At 38.2% G+C, this 19,180-nt stretch overlaps 2 protein-coding genes across 2 annotated transcripts in view; both read right to left on the reverse strand.

Annotated features, from left to right (window-relative positions):
* The window catches only part of LOC311612826 (protein S100-A12-like), a 266,221-nt gene that overhangs the window by 150,338 nt on the left and 96,703 nt on the right, over positions 1-19,180 (reverse strand). The gene's annotated exons all lie outside the window — the stretch shown is intronic.
* Positions 1-19,180, reverse strand: part of SPAG17 (sperm associated antigen 17) — a gene marked incomplete at its 5' end in the record, with an annotated part of 126,495 nt that overhangs the window by 105,682 nt on the left and 1,633 nt on the right. Inside the window, 2 exons of the mRNA XM_084866518.1 lie at positions 739-822; positions 1,406-1,546. Of these exons, the coding sequence (XP_084722644.1) occupies positions 739-822; positions 1,406-1,546 (225 nt within the window). The remainder of the gene's footprint in view (positions 1-738; positions 823-1,405; positions 1,547-19,180) is intronic.

Genomic DNA, 19,180 nt, shown 5'->3' on the forward strand with positions numbered 1-19,180 from the left:
TTATGCTTTAGTCTACAGAGCCATAAAACAGTACCTGATAAATTTTAAGTGATATTCCAATTAATCACTGGATTTTTATAGTTTCTTGTGAGCTGTAAGTTAGTTATTAACAAGGCAGGGTGAGAGGAAACCCTCTTGTACTGAGCATGAGTTCTAAGTCCTTTGCACAAACCAACTAGTCAGCCAAGCCAGGTTTTGATGTTAAGCATCTGCTAGAAATGGAATGCACCATTAATCTGAAGATTATTGTCATTTTCACATTGATTAAAAGTAGGATGTAGAATGTGCATTAAGTTCAAAAACTGCTAGAAAATCATTCCAGGTGGCCCTGTCCTGTGCAGGAAACATTTTGGGGGACATTTTTACATTACGTCTTTCGTGAATGAATACTTTTTAATACACTAATAATATGACCCCCTTAAATAATACCACATATTCAATAATTACCATGAGAAAGTATGACCAAACTCTCTTGCATATAAAAATTTCTGATTTATAGTCTTCAGTTGGATGCAGTGATGGTGTAGACAATCTGGGACAATTTTATTCCTAGAGAGGAATTTAGTTAAAAGGGAGGCAGATTTTTTAAGTGCCCACCACCAAGAACAAACAGATCCAATGAGAAATGGAAATTTGGTTTCAAATAATGAATTACATTTTTTTAAAGTGACTAAAAGATTATTATTTCAATTCTCATTTTCTAAAATAAAAATCTCTTCAATAAATATATCTACCTACCTCATAATATAAGGGATAGTTAGTGCCTGCAGGTTGCTTTGTCTTTTTAGTTGTGGTTCCAAAGAATACATTTGCTTCCTGAATCTGTAAGAAAATTAAATGCATTTATGGTGATAAAGGCATACATAAAGAATCGTTACATAGATATATACTACTTTAAAACACCTAGATGACTTGAGGAGCTGGGAATCTAGCAAGGAAGAGCTATTCATGTACAAAGTGAAATATTTATAGTCACTGTGGTCAGCGCTCAGTGACTGTATGAGTATGTGCCATGGGACAGGACTATGCTATTGGACCCCTCAGACCTCTGACAGCTATGAGTCTCTGTAGACTGTAATCTTTCTAGTTAGACTTGCCTGGAATATTACATAGTTTTGTCTTTTATTTTATTGAACTTTCATTAAATAATTCCTCATATAACCTAGCATGGAGCCAGGTAAGGCCTCAGAAATTTTTGTTGAATGGATGAATGTTGGATGACCAATATTCATAGAAAAAAAGATAATTACTTCAGATTAAATAATTCAAATTATTCTAGCTGTTTAAAATCATCCACAAAAATTTACCAAATAGCCCAAGAATATGGCAGTTTTATTTCTTTATTATTTCTTTATTATTATTATTAAGAAAAAAAATATCTTCAAGGGAGTGGGAAGGACAGTACCTGCTGGAGAATGTCTTGCCATGATATGATGCTGAAGAGTTTTCGCTGAGGGACCTGGACAGCGAGGGTGAGGGCTTGAATGAGAAGATCATCTTCAACTTGATTTCCAACAACAAAAGCAACGGAGCCTTTCCAATCTTTCTGTTATAAAACCAAAAGAATTAGACTCTCAATACTCCTAGTTAGGTATTTGTGTGTCAAAGACTTCTACTCAAAAACAGAATACTTTTGCCATAAATTTTACGGGTCCGCGAGTGAGGGGAGAAGGGCGGGAAGAGATTAACTAATGAATGTATTTGCATACTAGAGGCCTGATGCGTGAAATTCATGCAAGGAACTCGGCCCTCACAGCCTCAGCCAGCCCTGGCAGCTCCGGCTTCGTCCGGAAGGTCATCTGGATGGTCATCTGGAATGTTGTGTGGATGGTTATTCTGCTGTTGGATCTAATTAGCATATTAGCTCTTTACTATATAGGATTATACAGAAAATGCATAACCCATGGGCAGATAATAGTGTGGAAAAGGCCTGGGATATGACATGGGAACAGGGTGGAAGAGGCCAATTGTGGGGGGGAAAGGAAACATCTGTAATACTTTCAACAATAAAAATAAATTAAAAAGCAAACAAACAGTTGACTTTGTATGTAGCCTATGTGGGTTCTTGATTTCAGTAGCCGCCAGGCGGCAGTATTGTGCCAAATTTCATGCAATTTTGACCAAAACGCAATTTTCTTGAGAAAATAGGTCTTTTATTTTAAGGAAGACAACTTTTAAAAATGACACACTTTCACTAGAATGCTACCCCAAAATACTTTGGTGTTGGAAAGCAGTAGTTCATATGTTACAAAATATACATTAAGATATAATCTCAAATGCCAAAAACTTTGTTTTGTCCCTGATAGAATCCTAAGGTTCTATATAATTCTAGGAACATAGTAGGAGCTCAAGAAATATTTGTTGAATGTTGGATGATATTGCATTTATTGCCAAATGGACTTTTATATGAGGTAAAAATGCAATCTCTGAAGCATTTGTAAAACACAGAACTAGAACCCATCTTTTTCTCCTAATCTAAAATAAGAATCACATTGTTAATTTGTGAGTTATTACCACTCCCAAGAAATAGGCTAAAATATAAAACTGGGACATGAATTTTTTCAGTAAATGATTGAAAGAAATTTTACTAAAGACAAATTTCTTATTCAGTAATCCCTTTCTCTCTAAATTCTCTTGGGAAAAAGCAATTCTCTGGAGAAGATTAAGAATGGAATCTACTGAATTACCTACCCTGCCGTGCTGAGGGAAGAACCAACATACAAATCAGGCCTCTGACAGTGTTATGGGGAGATGTATCAAGCAGACATGACAAAGACATCAGGAAAGAGAGATAATAATAACAAGGGAGGGCACTCTAGTTACGTGCATTGTCTAGGCCTTAGTTTCCACATTTGTAAAATAAAGAAGGTGCCATTTATTAAATAAAAGGGTTGGGCCTGGCAATATTCACTTCTCTCTAGCTCCACTCTAAAGTTTTGATTCAAACAGAGTATAACTCCGCCTTGGTGGATTCCAAAACAAAGTCTAAGATGATTTGAAAAGATTTTACACAACTTAAATGCATTAATTGTATGTGGTTCTCTCTGGCTTCTCTCCATTTCTTTATCAGGGTAATGACAGACAAGGGAACAGGTGGAAAAAAGGATCTTAGTGCAAATTCTTCCTCACCATCAAATAGTGATTATCACTAAACTCTCTTACTTCTCTCCATGGGAACTTCCTAACAACACCCACCCAGTTTTCAATGCTACCACCAAAATAAAAACTACACCTAAAAGCACAAACATGTGTGTTTTACCTACAAAGAGCATGTGTGTGGTTGTGCAGGCATGTGGAAGAGGCTCTGTGTTCCCTCTGTCATATTGAGTTTTAAACCTGCTTTTTTTTGCTGTTTGCTAATTCACCCTGATTCAGAAAAGCAGGTATGATATTCATTATGCATGTTTTAGAAAAAAAAATTCATTTGTAATAAATGAACTTTCTTTTGAACACCTTTATTTTCTCTTATCTGTCTCTCAGTCAAATATGCAACTATAATCATCATTAAAGGAGGAAAATCTCTCTCGTTTTCATAATCAAGTCCATATGGCTCTTGAACAGGCAATCCCATTAATTTCTTATCAGTCACGCTTTCCATCACTGAAGATTTTAATGACTACTTCTATCCCTAGCCCCACTCCCTACTGTAAATTTCCTTGCCAATATTTGAATGTCAGTGGTGACAAGAAAGGGCTGCCTCTCAGCTCCTTTGGAGATAATTCAGAGGAGGGCATTAGAGTTCAGCATCCACCCTTCAGTATCTGGCGTTGAAGGCAGGTGTTCACTGTTTCAGACCAGAAAAAGAGAAGGGAGGAGGAAGGAACTAATAATTATTGAAAAATGCCATGTGCCAGGCATATGTTATCTCATTAAATCCCTAAGTAATCTCTTTAAATAGGTGCATTAATACTTTATAGATGAGCAAAACAGAGGCCCTACGAAGTTAAAAATCCTGTTAAAGGCCATTTTATCAAAAAACCACATGGAGACCACATACTGGCTTGCAATTTTGTGATCATTTCAGAACAATTTTGAGAGCAAGCCTTTGGGGTCAGAATGCCTTTCTATAATCCTTAAATTGCACCTAATGGCTACTTCAGCCACAGTAACCATAATAAATGAAGATTTATTTCACATACCCAAGTGCATAAAACCTTCAAGAATAGATTACTAAATCTTCTAAACACCATAAGATTGCTCTTTTATAAATGACAGTTTTACAAAGACTCAAAGAGGTTAAGAAAATCTCCCCAGGTTCCTTCTCTCTTGTTACTTTGCTCAGAACACATCTGAACACAAGCCCTGCTCCTCTGAGTCACAGCACCCACTGGACTGAAACTTCTGGGACCCTGGGCTCATCTTGAGGCAGGTCAACTGGGCCAGAGCAGGCCTAGACCTGTTCGGGTGCAGAGCTCTCAGCCCACATCTCTGCACTGGCAGGAGTTCTGCTGAGGCTCACTTTCCCCTCTGCACTCTCTCACCCACCAAGCTCCTGCTCCAGAAATGAGATCTGTTTGGCTAAACAGGACTCCCAGAGGACGTTGTGGGAGTGCTGAATTAGTGTTAACCACGTCGCCAGAATGGACTGACCAGACAGAAATAACGCAAGCAAACCTGGATTGTCTGTGGAGAAGGATGCACTGCCTGGCAAGCAGCACTAGGGGGCAGTGGGACGCCAGGAAATGCACCACATTCCACTAACCAAGAGCAAATTGTTTCCTGTGTCTAATTAAATGATGCTCTGCAAATTTAATTTCTGAATCTTTCTCTTAGTAGTTTAGGATGCATGTAGAGCCCGAATCTCTATTAACTGGCAGCAGTTTTAGAAATAGGAAAATTTTTGTTAAAAAAAAAAAAATCAAACACAAAGTAGACATGGTACAAAATACTATTCAAAACACCCCTCCACTCGTATCCCACCAACACGCAGTGAAGCAAAAGCTTTACATTTGAGTTCACCGGGCAGCAAGAGAAATTTAGTCTAGAGGCTGACCCTGGGGGAGGAAAGAAAGCAGGGTGCGGACAACCTGATTCATCACACGAGGGTCCCGCAGTGCTCCTACCTGTGGGCGAGTTTGTTTAAGAAAGTTCAAAAAGTTTGGGTTGTAATTAGTAGCGTAGGCCCAGAGAAAGAAAACATTAATCATTTAAGGAAAACTTCCCTGGATGTATCCAGTGGTGAAGGAAGAGGGCTTTGGTCGGGCACACCTCAGACTCCTCAGGAAGTCAGGCTGACTCTCGCTGCCAGGAGGCATCCCCTGTACTTGTTATTGCTGAGTCTTGCCCTCTAGTAGTCATTGATAAAGTCATTCAAAGGATGCGATGAAGTCATGTATGGACACAATCCATTACCTTTTATTTACTTTACCAGTCTCACCTAATTTGAAGCCTGGCGGGAGGGCGTCTCAACCCAAACACTTACACACTAGTCTCCTAAGGCGAGAAAGCAGTCATGGAAATGCAGACAAGCTGGCTGTCTCATATAAGCCCACTGTCCCAGAGACATAGTGTGGATTGATAACTATTTTTCTTTCATATATTGCAAATTCTCCAAATTTTATTTAGGCATTCCTATATTCTAATATAATTACAGAAATCCTATCAAAAGCAAGTGAACAGTAGCTTTGATGTGACTGGATGGAGATTGCTTCCTGCTATCAGCACAAACATCAACTGGTACTGGGAAGGCAATCTGAGACCAGCACGCTCTCCTCTGCTGGCTTGGTCCCGGAAGACCCAGGATTGGGGCCCCACCATCCTCTACTGAGGACTCCCCTGAGCCTGACAAGTTGACCAAGAGTGGTCAGCACCTGTGTTTGGAGAAGATTTGTGTAAAAGCCCCAAGAAAAAGCACTGCATTGAAGAAGTCATGCTTTGTTAAGAGCTGTTTAACACTGTGCAGATATGCAAACCCGCACTTTATGGCAATACTCTGCTGAAAGGATAGCCCTTTTGCGAAGTAGATGTGTGGTCAAATGGACAGGGGATTTGTGAACGTCTTTCTCACACTGGTTTTTCCTTCAAAAGGAGTCTTGGATCTCCATCAGCAAAGGAGTGTTAGTATGGGCCGTTGGCCAGCAAAAGAAATATTTTTATTACATATAACTGGCTGCTGCTATAATTGCATTTGTTAAAAAGGAATTCTAAAGGTAAAATAAGTTGAAAATATAGGTTAAAAGTGGATACATGTTATCCTATATAATAAAACCCTAATATGCAAATTAACCAATGGTGGAAGGACTGGTCATTATGACACACACTGACCACCAGGGGAAAGATGCTCAATGCAGGAGCTAGCCCCTGGTGGTCAGTCCATTTGTAAAATACTTTTCCCTTTAGTAACAATATTATTAACTGATATATTTCTAAATTACTTTAGATCCTTGGAAGAGGGGCAAAATCATGAACACGTGATTTTCATTTAAAATTCTACAGGTTTTTGCACAAAAATAAGACTGCTTTAGGTTCATTTCATGTTAAGCAAATTTACCTTGAGATGCACTACCAATAGAAATTTTAGTTAATACTTTAGGAACAGCTTTTTGTCCAGTACACTTAAATTTTCTTGGATGTTCTCTGTCACTGAACCTAAAGCGGTCTTATTTTAGTGCAAAAACTTAAAATATAAAGTTATCAAGACTGCATTACAAAATTTACAAAAGCATCCATTAAAAAAAAAAAAGTAAGGATAGTAGGGTAATATCATGTAAGGAAAAATATCCTGTAAGTAAATTACATCTAAAAAATTTTTACTGCCGAAACCGGTTTGGCTCAGTGGTAGAGCGTCGGCCTTCGGACTGAAGGGTCCCGGGTTCGATTCCGGTCAAGGGCATGTACATTGGTTGTGGGCACATCCCCGGTAAGGGGTGTGCAAGAGGCAGCTGTCGATGTTTTTCTCTCATCGACATTTCTAGCTCTCTATCTCTCTCCCTTCCTCTCTGTAAAAAATCAATAAAAATATTTTTTAAAAAAATAAAAAATAAAAAATTTTTACTGTAGAAAATTAATTTTCATTTGTAATGCTAACAGCAAGACACCCATGAAAATCACACATGGTGTCAAAACAAGCCAAAGGAAAATCGTTGGGCAAAAATAAAAAGAATCCCAAGTCAATTTTATAGAAAAGATTCCTTTATTAACTTTTGGAATATGTTCGTATATTTTTAAAAAACTACTCCAAGCCCATGGGAATTCCTGCAACAGAGAGGAGTTGTCAGGTCTGCTCCAACCACAAAGACAACAAGAGAAACAGCCCAGAGATGGAAGACGCTAAAGATGCATGGCCACGCTAGCAGTCAGCAGCTGTGCGTTGCTGCAGATTGCCCAGGATCAAACCAGAGAGGGTCGGACCTGCATTGCCACCATCCGTCCATCATCCAGATGTCATTGCTGGCATGTACAAATAAGGAACTATTTGACATTGAAACTGGGTCTCAGAACTGTTGGACACTGAAATTGGGACTCAAACGTTTTTTGTTATTATATGTTTATTTCTAGTCTGCAGTTGCAAGATTTTTCAAAGAAAAGAAATGGGGGAAAAGTAGTTATAGAGATAAAGAGCCATTGAACAGACTGTCAAACTATAGTGGGAAGGCAAGGGAGGTTGGGGGCGGTGGGGGAGGGGAGGGGCAGCTGTAAGAGATCAACTGAAGGACTTGTATGCATGCATATAAACATAACCAATGGATACAAGACATGGGGGTAGGGGGATAGGTGAAGGCATATGAGGGGGGTAGGAGAGGCTGGGGGGAGGTCAAAAGGGAAAAAAAGGAGACATATGTACTACCATTTGTAATCCTTCAAACAATAAAAAAAAAAATTCTACAGGTACCTAATTTGTGGAGCTCTGGGAGAGAATGTGAGAGTGTGGTACCTGGAGCAGGTTAGTCAGAGAAATCAGCCCATCGTCAACATGAAAAGATACCAATTAGAGCCAAAAAGAAGGGCAGAGTTGATGAAGAAGAGAGTGAACTCTGAGGAGCCACACAGAGGACTGGGCACCAGACAAATTTTCATTAGAAATGGGACCTGTTTACTTGGCTTCAAAATATTAAGAAGTGGATCAGATGTTTGGTACTTGGATTGTGAATATTATGGATCTCGGTCTAAAATCAGATGTCAGGTAGGGCCAGTTCTTAAAAATGAAAGCAAAGTGATGAAGTTTGTTTTTGGTAGCGAGCCTTAGAGCACCCCTCTCTCAGATAAGATAACAAACCCCCGGGCCTGCTGCTTGCTATGTTCTGACTCCCCTAAATCCCCTTAAAGGACTTTCCAGAATCCAGATCCCCTTTCTCCTGGGTAGAATAAAATTTACCCTCATCCCCTTTTTCAGCTCAGGACCTTAATAGTTGATTTTGGTGATTGGATAAATAACTATCACCCAAAGTTTTAGTGAAGAGAAAAAATAAAGACTTGGAAAATGATTATTTCTCTCCATGCTATCTGCATTTTCTAAAAGGGATGCCAGTGATTCTTGGACTAACTCAAAGGGTTGTCCTGTAAATGACACTTTAAGCAGAAGTCTGGGCCATGGAAAAGGCTCCCCAAGAATCCTCCCATCTAAACAACTTCCCAGTTTCCCCATGTGCCTGACATAGAGTAGCATTCAATAAATGTTTCTTGAACGTGGCAGCCAAAACCACACATTGAAGAGAATTTTTACACATGTTTAGTATGGGAACACCAACTAAGTATGTGGCATTTTATCAGCTACACTCAGAACTTTGGAAGAAACCATGTCTCTGAATCACCAAGCATTTCCATTAAAGAAAGAGTGTATTCCTTGGATACTTACTAGTAGACAACACTTCAATGTCTTATATTCATTCACTGAGGAGAACTCAGCATCCTTACTGTGCATGTTTTCCTTGTAATCATAAATATTGAATGTGATCCCTAATTAAAAGCACTGAAGTTCTTGTGAAAAGATGCAGAACTCTGAAGTGATATCAAATTCTGCACTTAGTTTCTTAGCCAAATGACCTTGGGGCTACCGTTGTGACTCAGTTTTGTCATTTATAAAAGTGGATGTAATAATATAACCTTCCAAAGGTGGTTGAAAGGCATCTAGATTCACTTTGTAAATTGAAAGCTTTATGCAAAGGTTTTATGAAATAGTAATATATTCAAAAATATTCTAATTTCCCTTAGAAAATTCTGCAAAACAGGTTAAAGAGGTGATTACTTATGTAATTTTGAATTTGGATATATCATGAGGATCTTCTGTGGACAAGTTAACCTCTGAGTTAGGCTCCTTGTTTTTCTTTCGTGTTTCAGAGTCCTTGGCCCATCCCACCAACCCAGCACATGAGCCTAATTCTGTTTGCTCCATGCATCAGAGAGTTTTAAGACAGCTATTAAAACACCACATGGAAAAGCTTTGTAGGGAATTCTACTCCACAGAGAAACCACAGAAACCACTACACACCTTAACTATCTCCCCACCCCCACGAGTTGGCTAAAATTATGGGCTCCATTATGTTAGTGCAATCCAACCAGTTTTATTGCTCGGAGCAAAATCTGAGGTCCAAAAATGAACTTCAGAACATGAAAAGTAAGGCAAACCTCAAAGGAAAACAAGCTTCTTTGGGTTTTCAAACAAATATTACATATCAGAGACATTTTTCTAACAGGGAAGATCAAGCGAAGCCAAGAGGAGTCCTGCTAATTGCTACACAAATGTAAAATTGGAATCAGGGACTCACCCCAAAAAAGATCTCTTTTCATCATCAGATATTAAAGGCTATACACTTTCATAAACTCCTTCCTCAGACATAGGACCCTCTTGGGCCTTCCTCTAGTCTCCAAGTGTTGAATTACCATCTTCCATGTGAAAATTAAGATAAATTTTCAAGATTCACTATTATCTTACTAGTTACCCTATTATAGCCTTTTCCTCCCCCCCACAATACCTTCATTTCTCTAATTTAAATGTCATTTATCCACTAAGCATTGTTATAGTCCATGAATCTGTATAGTCTTGGTACTAGGCCTACTCAGAGGAAACAAAATAGCCAACCAATACTCTTTCTAATGAGCCAGCCATCCTCATAGCTGCTGCTTGGCCAATTATGTCTCATGAACAATCGTTTTCTTGCAATTAATACAAGTGTCCTCACTCATTTGTTTATTACAAAGCCCCTAATTCCTGCATCTATTTGACAGAGTACAGAATATGCGATGATACTTCTGACAGCTACAAGTGTATAAGACTGTCCTGATTACAAGTACACTATCCTATGCTCCCCAAAATTCAATAAAACATCTAAGAAATGCCAATATTTCGGTAACCAAATTACATCCTTTATATTGTCTTTAATACCTGGAAACCAGGCAAAAATTATTTGTTTGACAACCTATTCTAATTTTTAGGTCAAAAACTACTATTTGCAAATTAGAATGTGGGAAAGAATGTGTATCCAAGGATGAGCCTGGGGCAGTGTCAGTCAGATCTAGATCCCTGAGTTTGGATCATGCCAGTAGGGAATGGTGGGGTCTTTCCAAACACTCCCTGGATGGCCTCAGAAAAACTCAGAGGGTGCATGCAGAGTAAGAAGAAAGGTAGGAAATCCACACCTTGCCTCAATTCAATAAGAAAAGGAGCACTTTAACCCGACAAGTATTTGTTAAATTACTATGATTAAAGGTCTATAATGGAACAAATGGCAAAGGATATACAAATATGACTAAGGGAGTTGAAAAGTAAGCAAAGTGACTTCAAAATAAGTGCCTTGAAAGACCTTCTCATGTGCAGGCTATTTAGTATCAGTCACTCTGACTGGCCCATCAAGGGAGTGAGACGTGCTGCCTCCAGAGCTGGTTCTGTGTAGCGATCCTGACTTTTCCAGCTGCTCCAAGAAGGCCAGAGGCAGTGAGACCTGTCTCTGAGTGAGGATGTTGGAATAAGACCCCCATTGACAAGTGAAGGGTAAAAAGTATTGATCTATAATATAGGATTGATTGATATAGATCCTAGCAAACGGGCTGATTAAAGTGTGGATGGGTGGATGAGGCAGTTCCTGAGATGCCTTTCCTAGAATGCTTGTGATTTTCCTCAGACTTCTTCTGAGCTGTCACAACTTTGGAGAAGGATTTCTTAGGAGGCAAAAAGAAGGTGAGATGGAGGAAAGCCAGGAGGGAAGGTGTCTCTGGAGCTGAGGGAGTGGTATATGTCCTTAAAGCAGTGAGAAGGTTACCAGTGACCTTAGCAAGCGCAGTTCCATGTGAGTGAAACCTCTTCCTGCTCATTCCTTCACTCCTGTAATCCTGTCCACCCTCATAATTCACACATCTCCTTTACAATATGAACCTCATTTAAGAACCATGTGACCAAATATTCCAAGTTAATGATTATGATAAATTTCAAGCCATAGATCTGGCAGTGGTTATTATTTTTTTCCAATTACTCAGGTACATGGAGTCTATTGGTTACATCAGGGCAGTAATTCATTGTAATTATTCTTCTCCTACTGATTCCCTAATACAGTCCTTACAATAGCTCTTTCAGTGGTGCAATGAATATAGCACTGGATTTAGTATCAGATTATTAGTCCTGATTCTAACCACATGGAGTTGGGAAAACACTCAAGTATTCAGAATCTGGACCTTAGCAAAATAATTCAGCGGAGTCATTCGTTCATTCATCCAACATTAACTGAGGAGTTACTATGTTCCAGACTTTGAAATGGTCTTAGAAATAGAATGCATATGCATAAGGCATAATCACTATTCTTAAAACTGCACCAGCTTGGGGAAGAAAATACAGAAATAAAGGTGAAAACAGATTACAGGTAAAAGTATTTCATAGCTACAAAGCAAAATATCAATTTCTATTATTATTTTATTTGCCCTAATTTATTCAATAAGAAGTAATGTTTACTATTTGGGTAGCTATGTTGTATGTTTTACCCTAGGAACGGAGAAAGCAAAAACGAATGAGATAAGAGCAATTAAAGAAAATGAACTAAATCTGTATATCTCACCATGGACAGACTTCAAAACATAAGACTAAATAAAAAAAGACAAGTTTTATAAGTGTAATTTATAAGTGTAATTATGGAACTATTTGTGTAAATTTTAGAAATCATATAGTAAATAATATGTATTATTCATGGATAGAGACTAACAGCTAGATAGGCAGAGAGGATATGCATGAAATTCATGATAGTGTTTGCGTCTAGGAAGGGAGAGAAAATGAATGGAATACAGAATGGAGGTAGGGACAAAGTGTTTTTTAATTGATTACAGTGTTTATTTAATAAAATAATTAGCAATTTTTAATGATGGCACACAAATGCTTGTTGTTATCCTTTTGTGGCTTTTCTGTACTTAAAAGAGTATTGGAAAGAAGTCTCTGCTCTCAAGACCCACAGTCCAGTAGGGAAAAGAGGTGAATGAATAGTCATGATGTAAGGTGACAGGCATTTGGCTACACCTCATCTCTCCCTGTAGCCTAGAAAAAAGTCTCATGGCAGGCGCCACCTGAAGGACTGTGGAAGGAGTCCTCTGAGATGTCTCCTAATTATCCAGTTTCTGTCTACACAGTGGCTTGACTTGCATCTCAGAAGAGCAAAAGGCTTTCTTGCTTAGATTTCCTACCCCTTTTACATTTTCATCTCAATACATTCTCCCCCAATCTTAAGAACCAGCTCCTTTTTCTTGGGCTTTTGTACCAGAGAAAATGACCCACTTTCCTTTGACCTCTTTTACCACTCTGTTTCTTCAATTCTCCCATCTCTCCTGCTCCAGTTTTCAATCCCATTCTCCCCTCCCCTCTCTATTCTCTTTCACACATACTAGTACATAGCTATCTGCACTGAATCCCATTATCTCCCTAATTATTTCCCACCCCTGGGTGGAGGCAAAAAGAAGGAAGGTTAGAAGAGTATTTGTCTTAGAAATTATGGGAGGTGAAAAGAAACTAAAATAGAGAAGGAGAAGCAATAAGAATCCCTGGCCAATTTGATATTAGCAGAGAAGATTCAAGGATGATTTCTAACTTCAATGAATAGGATAGTAGGCTTTTGTTGTTTGTTTTGTTTTGTTTTTATCTTTATTGTTGGGACTATTACAGATGCCCCCCTCCTTTTTTTGCGGAACATGTGTAACATCCTTATGGAAATATATATGAGTAATTATTATAATAGGAAATTTTTACATCAGGTTAAATATATTCCCGCGTTCTTCTATACACTTTATTTGATTTTCATGCCATTCCAAAAATATAGTAATCATGCTGATTAATAATTTAATTACTAAATAGCTCCTCCTTATTGAGTACCTACTAGTCCTCCCTTTAGCAATGTTATCTGAGCCCCTCAATATGTCAGGTGTTGGCAATATATCAGTGAGCAAACTAATTTCTGCCCTCCTGAACTTCCCTCAGATAGATGGAAACAGACAATAATGAGATAAATGTAAAGTAGAAGGCCAGGAACCAAATCAAGGTAGATGGACAGAGGGTGGTGGTGTAATTTAACCAGGGTGGCCAGGGAAGGAGATACTTGAACAGAATCCTAAAGGAAGGGAGGGAGTGGCTATCTCAGGAAGGATCATCCTGGGCCAACAGCACAGCAAGAGCCATGGCTCCGAGGTGGCAATGTGCTTTCTGATAGATTTGAAGATCAGCAAAAAGGCCAGTGTGGCTATAAAAGACAGAGTGAAAGGGGAGTGATAGGAGATAGGAGATGAAGTCAGAGTGGCTGGCAGAGGCCCACACACACAGGGTCTTAAAAGACCTAAAGGCCTAAAGGCTATGATGGAGCATTTGGATTTTACAATAAGTCAGATGCTTTAAGAGAACCACTCGGGATGAAGTGACAAGACTCCAGGGCAACAAGAGTGGGAGAAAGAGAAGTTTCAGAGCTTATGAGCTACCTGCAGTTTAGGCAGGAAATGATGGTGGCGTGGATTAGGGGGAAGCAATACAAGTGATGCCAAGAACAAAGATTTTAGATAGAACCAATAGGATTTACTAAAGATTGATTATGGGGTGCAGAAAAGGAGAACACAATTAATGCAATGTTTTTGGTACTAGTGACTTGCTGGGTGAATGGTGTCACCATTCAATGAGAAGGTGAAGACTTGGTGAAGAGCAGGTGCAAAGGGGAAATTCTGGGGTTTGGGTCTAGATGTGTGAAGTCTAAGATTCAGTGTGTTAGATGCCTTGAAATCTTCTTAACAATCTTTTTAATGTCTGTAAGGGAGGCATGACCACTGTCCTTGTTTTATGGCTACAAAAACAAATGCTTTAAGATTTTCTTCAATTTAAATTCTGAGTACCAATAGATTGTGACTAATTCTGGGGCTCAAGAGAGAAAACAGGCCAGAATGTTGAGACAGTAAATACAGTCAATGAGATTGATTCAGCAAGCCACTATGTGCCTATCACGATTAGATGCTATAACCAGGAGGGAGGGAATTAAAAATATTAACCTTTTGCTATCCTTGAAGCAATTTGCAGAGATAGAACACTGAAACAGTTGGGCCACAGCTCAAATAAAGATAGTGTTAATGATAAAATCACGGAAGTAGTTTAGGAAGGAGAAAAGTCAGTCAGGGCCAATGATGTTGACTTGAGCTCCTTTTTGGAAGATATAGGGGGTGATTTTTAATGAGGAAAAGTCACATGGAGGTGGGAGATTTTCAAGCCAGGAAACTTCATGGGTATAGTCAGTGTGTGCTTGAGGGTACTACAGAAAGCATCACGTTGGAATAGAATAAAATAAAGATGCATGAGCAGAGAAAGACCAACTAGGCAGGGCTGTGAAACCAGGCAGAACATCTTGGATTTTGTCTTTTGGGTAACTGGGAGCCACTGATGGTTTCTATACCTAGAGCTGAAGCATGGTTAACATTCACCATTTCTTACCTAACATTTTCCCCAGGTGTTGCCAAACTTATATTGGAAACACATTTTACTTATATTTAATATTTTTCATTTTTAATAAAAATGATCACATGTAATATCTAGGTAGATATTTTGACATACTAATTCCCTTTGGTTCCAAACTTATTCAAATAATACACTTTTGTCCAAAAAGAGAAATTATAATGTGAGGTTATGAAAAGTCCATTTCCCTCTTAACATTGCTCCTAGCAACTCCGTTGTTTTCATTGGCTTTTATTAAAACAACCCTTGTGTGAACTGGCAATTTGTTTTGTAAATATCAATGAAAGCATATTTCAGAAAACACAGTAATAAAAACCAACCCAATTTCAGAAATACACTTCTGCCAGACATCAGTCTTCAGCTCGTATTATAAGTATTTCCAGTAAGTCTTAAATACACATTAACATGAGAAATAGCTTACTGTTTAAGATTTTAAAAAAAAGTTGAAAAATCCTTCACTGCCCCTCAAAATTGTTCAAGGGTTCTGTCAAAAAAAAAATGTAGTTCCCTTTTTGATAAACTATATTTATAATTGCCCAAGCACTTCAACTCAATTAAACATCTATACTAATAAAAGGGTAATATGCTAATTATACTGATGTCCCTCCAGACAAAGCCACAGTGGAGGTGGTGGAGGCTGACGCAGAGGCAGTTTTGGGCGACCAGGCCAGCAGGGGAGGGCAGTTAGGGGAAATCCAGCAAGCAGGCAGAGTGGTTAGGGGTGATCAGGCAAGCAGGCAGGTGAGAGGTTAGGAGCCAGCAGTCCCAGATTGTGAGAGGAATATCTGACTGCCAATTTAGGTCCAATACTGCAGTCAGACATCCCTTGAGGGGTCCCCGATTGGAGAGGGTGCAGGCCAAGCTGGGGGACCTCCCCCCTCATGCACGAATTTTGTGCACCAGGCTTTTAGTGTTTCCATAAAAACCTACTTCAACTCATCCTTGTATTTATACATTCTATAAAAATTTTATATATATAAAATATTTTGGATATTAATATTTCAACAACACCTATCTTGAATCCTTATCCAATTCTAAACCTTTATAGGAATTATAAGCTTTGTTCAAGAACTCCAAGGAAACTCTATTTCAAGTGTGCACAATTTAGCTTATTGTCACTAAGCCATATTTAACTCCAAAAAATATTATTCCCCAACTGAAGTATAAGAAGGAGGAACTATTAACTAAATATTTTTAATTGATTTCAGAGAGGAAGGGAGAGGGAGAGAGAGATAAAAACCATCAATGATGAGAACCATTGAGCAGCTGCCTCCTGCATGGCCACTCAATCAAACCATGACCTCCCAGATCATAGGTCTATGTTCAACCACTGAGCCATGCTGCCATCCAACTAAGTATTTTAAAGAACTTTTATTTGAATGCCTCTTGGTTGGCAGGTGAAGTGTCTGGGAGAAGTGAAATGAATATGCACAGCTCTTCTCAGGGCACTGTCATGTCATCCTATATATCTTCTGGGATGAGTTTTTCATCTTCATAGCAAACCTCTGAGGTGGATATTATTATCTCCATTGACAGGAGGAAAATAAGTCTCAAAGAAGGTAAGAAGTTGCTCTAGGTCAACCAGAATTCATTTCAGAATCAGAATTCAGGACCTAGGTCTGCCAGGACTATCTCTTGCAACTCACTGCCTCCTTCACATGTCTGTGCTGCAGTGAGGAGACTTTGCCTGGAGCAATTTAATTTGATGCTTAGATGAGGCCAGATTAAAGAAGATGAGAAGCCAGGATGATTAGTTTGAGATTGCAGATGGTCACTGATAGTCTGTGAGCTGGGAGTGAGCATGGTGTGAAAAGTGTTTAGGAAAAATAAATTGCTCATTGGTTTTATACACAGGAACAGATGTTTCTATAGTGAGTATAGCTACAGGATCCATGTAAAATATCAGGAATCAAAAAATAAAGGCATGGGGTAGAATGAAAGCATGGGAACAGAGAACAGATTGCAGTGAGAAACAGTAAAGAAAAAATCAAGAGGACCTAGAGGCAGACTAAATGATTCATAGATGACCTCTGACTCATAGATGAGCTTTAGTGACTGTGAGAATTATAGTGCCATTGACATCTGGAGACTTGAAAGACAGAGGTGGTCTAAGATTTTTATGAGCCAGGTTTTGGCAGGCATGACCAGAAAATGCAGTATACCTCCAGGTAGCGGAAGTCACATTTCTGAACTATTTTTTAGAGATAGGAAAACAACTTCTTCCTAATCAAGACACTCACATTTTTATTTGTCCTGCTTAAGTAATCTCAGAAAGAAGCTGGAAAGTTAAAATAAAAAGAAAATGCTAAAACCTGTCTCTCTTCCAAATGTTGTTTGAGATAGAGGATAACAAATAGAAGGATAAAGTCTAGTTTCATGTAAAAGCAGTACACTTTCCGTATTTATTTACTGGTTTTAAGTAACACTTTGATCTCAAATTTAGGTGCTAATCAAGTAACCTTTCAATATACATTTCCTAAATAACTGTTCTATTATAATAATACCTATCTCATAATACTATTTTGGGGATTTACATAAGATCAAATATGTAAAATTTTGTTTGATTGCAAGGCTTATATAAAATGCTATAATTGCATTTCATAACTTAATCTTCTATTAAGGAGGAATGAATGACTAGTGAGAAAATCTACTATCTGATCCCTCATGTGCTAAATCTGGATTTTGCACTGGATTTTGAAATACTTGGGTTCTCAGTTTTATAAAAGGGACAGGTTAGCTAGATGCCCTGGGAATCTCCAGTACTGAGTATTGTGAAGAAAAGCCCTACCATGTACAGCATCAGCTTGTGTCTTAGATGCAAATATTACTACCTTTATGAAAAGAGGAAACACATTGATAATAAAAATAAAGAAATCAGGGAAAGACCTCATGAATCTCAGTAAGGACACATCAATGTATTATAATAGATTTTTCAAATATTTAAAAACATGTAGAGATTTATGTTGAATAAGAATTAAAGGCTTAAATCAAGAAGTAGAGTATCCAGTTCCTTAAATTGGGGGTTAGGGACCAGGCATTATCATTGCAAAATGAAATTAGTGCATTGGAACAGTGAGACTGGTAAGTGAAGGGGTGGATGGATTGTCACATGCTTTCCCCCCCCCCCCCCCCGCTTTTACTTTTTAATGTTTTCTGTGATGGGTCACAATAAAGAAGTATAATTGCTATGCCAATGATTGGTCTCACAAGTTATGGCTGCCTTTTTGGTATACATGAAAGTAAGATCTTAAACTAAGAAACATGAAAAGAAATAACCATCCTTCACTAATCTGAAAATACGAAAATATTTAACAATTAAAATTAGCAAAATTCTAAGCCAAACTCAATATGTGTTATATCTAAATCAACCCAAACAAACTATTGGGAAACCCTGGAATTCTGAAAAAGGCATTTGGGGACAAAAGTCAATAATATTTTTTAAAAAAGGATTTGTAGTTGGCTTATGAATACTCTAGTATTCTCTATGTTGGTATCATGCTACCACTTAAAATAGATAACATCATGAGGTTCCTTTCCTCTATGATGACACGTAAGTTCTGACCATAACACAAAATTCCAATTAAAGCATATAGTTAAGCTATTTTTATTTATTTTTAACCCTCACATGAGAATATGTTTTTATTTATTTTAGAGAGAGAGGAAGGGAAAAAAAGAATAACTCTATAGGAACTTTGAAAGCAGTCAACTACCTAAAGCAATCAAGTGATTGCTCAGTCAAGAAGAAACCCCATTTGATAAGATAGAAAAAATTGGTGATACTTCTTTAAAGTCTAGCATATCTCAATATGAATATGAGATCAAAATGACTATTGATTTAAATTATTCAATCAGTTAATTCTAAAATCTAGCTTATAGAAAACTTAGAGATAGGACCTCCTTCCTCCACCTCTCAACATACACACACACACACACACACCATATATTGGAGCACTAATTTACATGAGTAGCAACGATATGAAGAGAAAATCTCTGAGAACTGAAGCAATAACATTTCTTTGAGCACCAACTATGTGTGAAGCACTTTACTAAGCTCCGTGGGTAAGGAATTCAAACATCCACAGTAATCTTTAAACCGAATTCAGAGTCTATTACATTGGTGGTTAAGGCATGCCTCTGGGCTTTGGCCTGTTGGGTTAATCTGGGAATTTTCCTCTTGGCTCAGACATGAAACCAAGATGAGAAAAAAAATATGAGCTGAGGTGGAGTGCTGTTGTCATCCTCTTGCAATAAAAAAAACAAACAAACAAACATGCATTCCAACAAATTGAA

Source organism: Pipistrellus hanaki (genome assembly GCF_964339955.1).
Source record: "Pipistrellus hanaki genome assembly, chromosome: 18".
Classification (NCBI taxonomy): domain Eukaryota; kingdom Metazoa; phylum Chordata; class Mammalia; order Chiroptera; family Vespertilionidae; genus Pipistrellus; species Pipistrellus hanaki.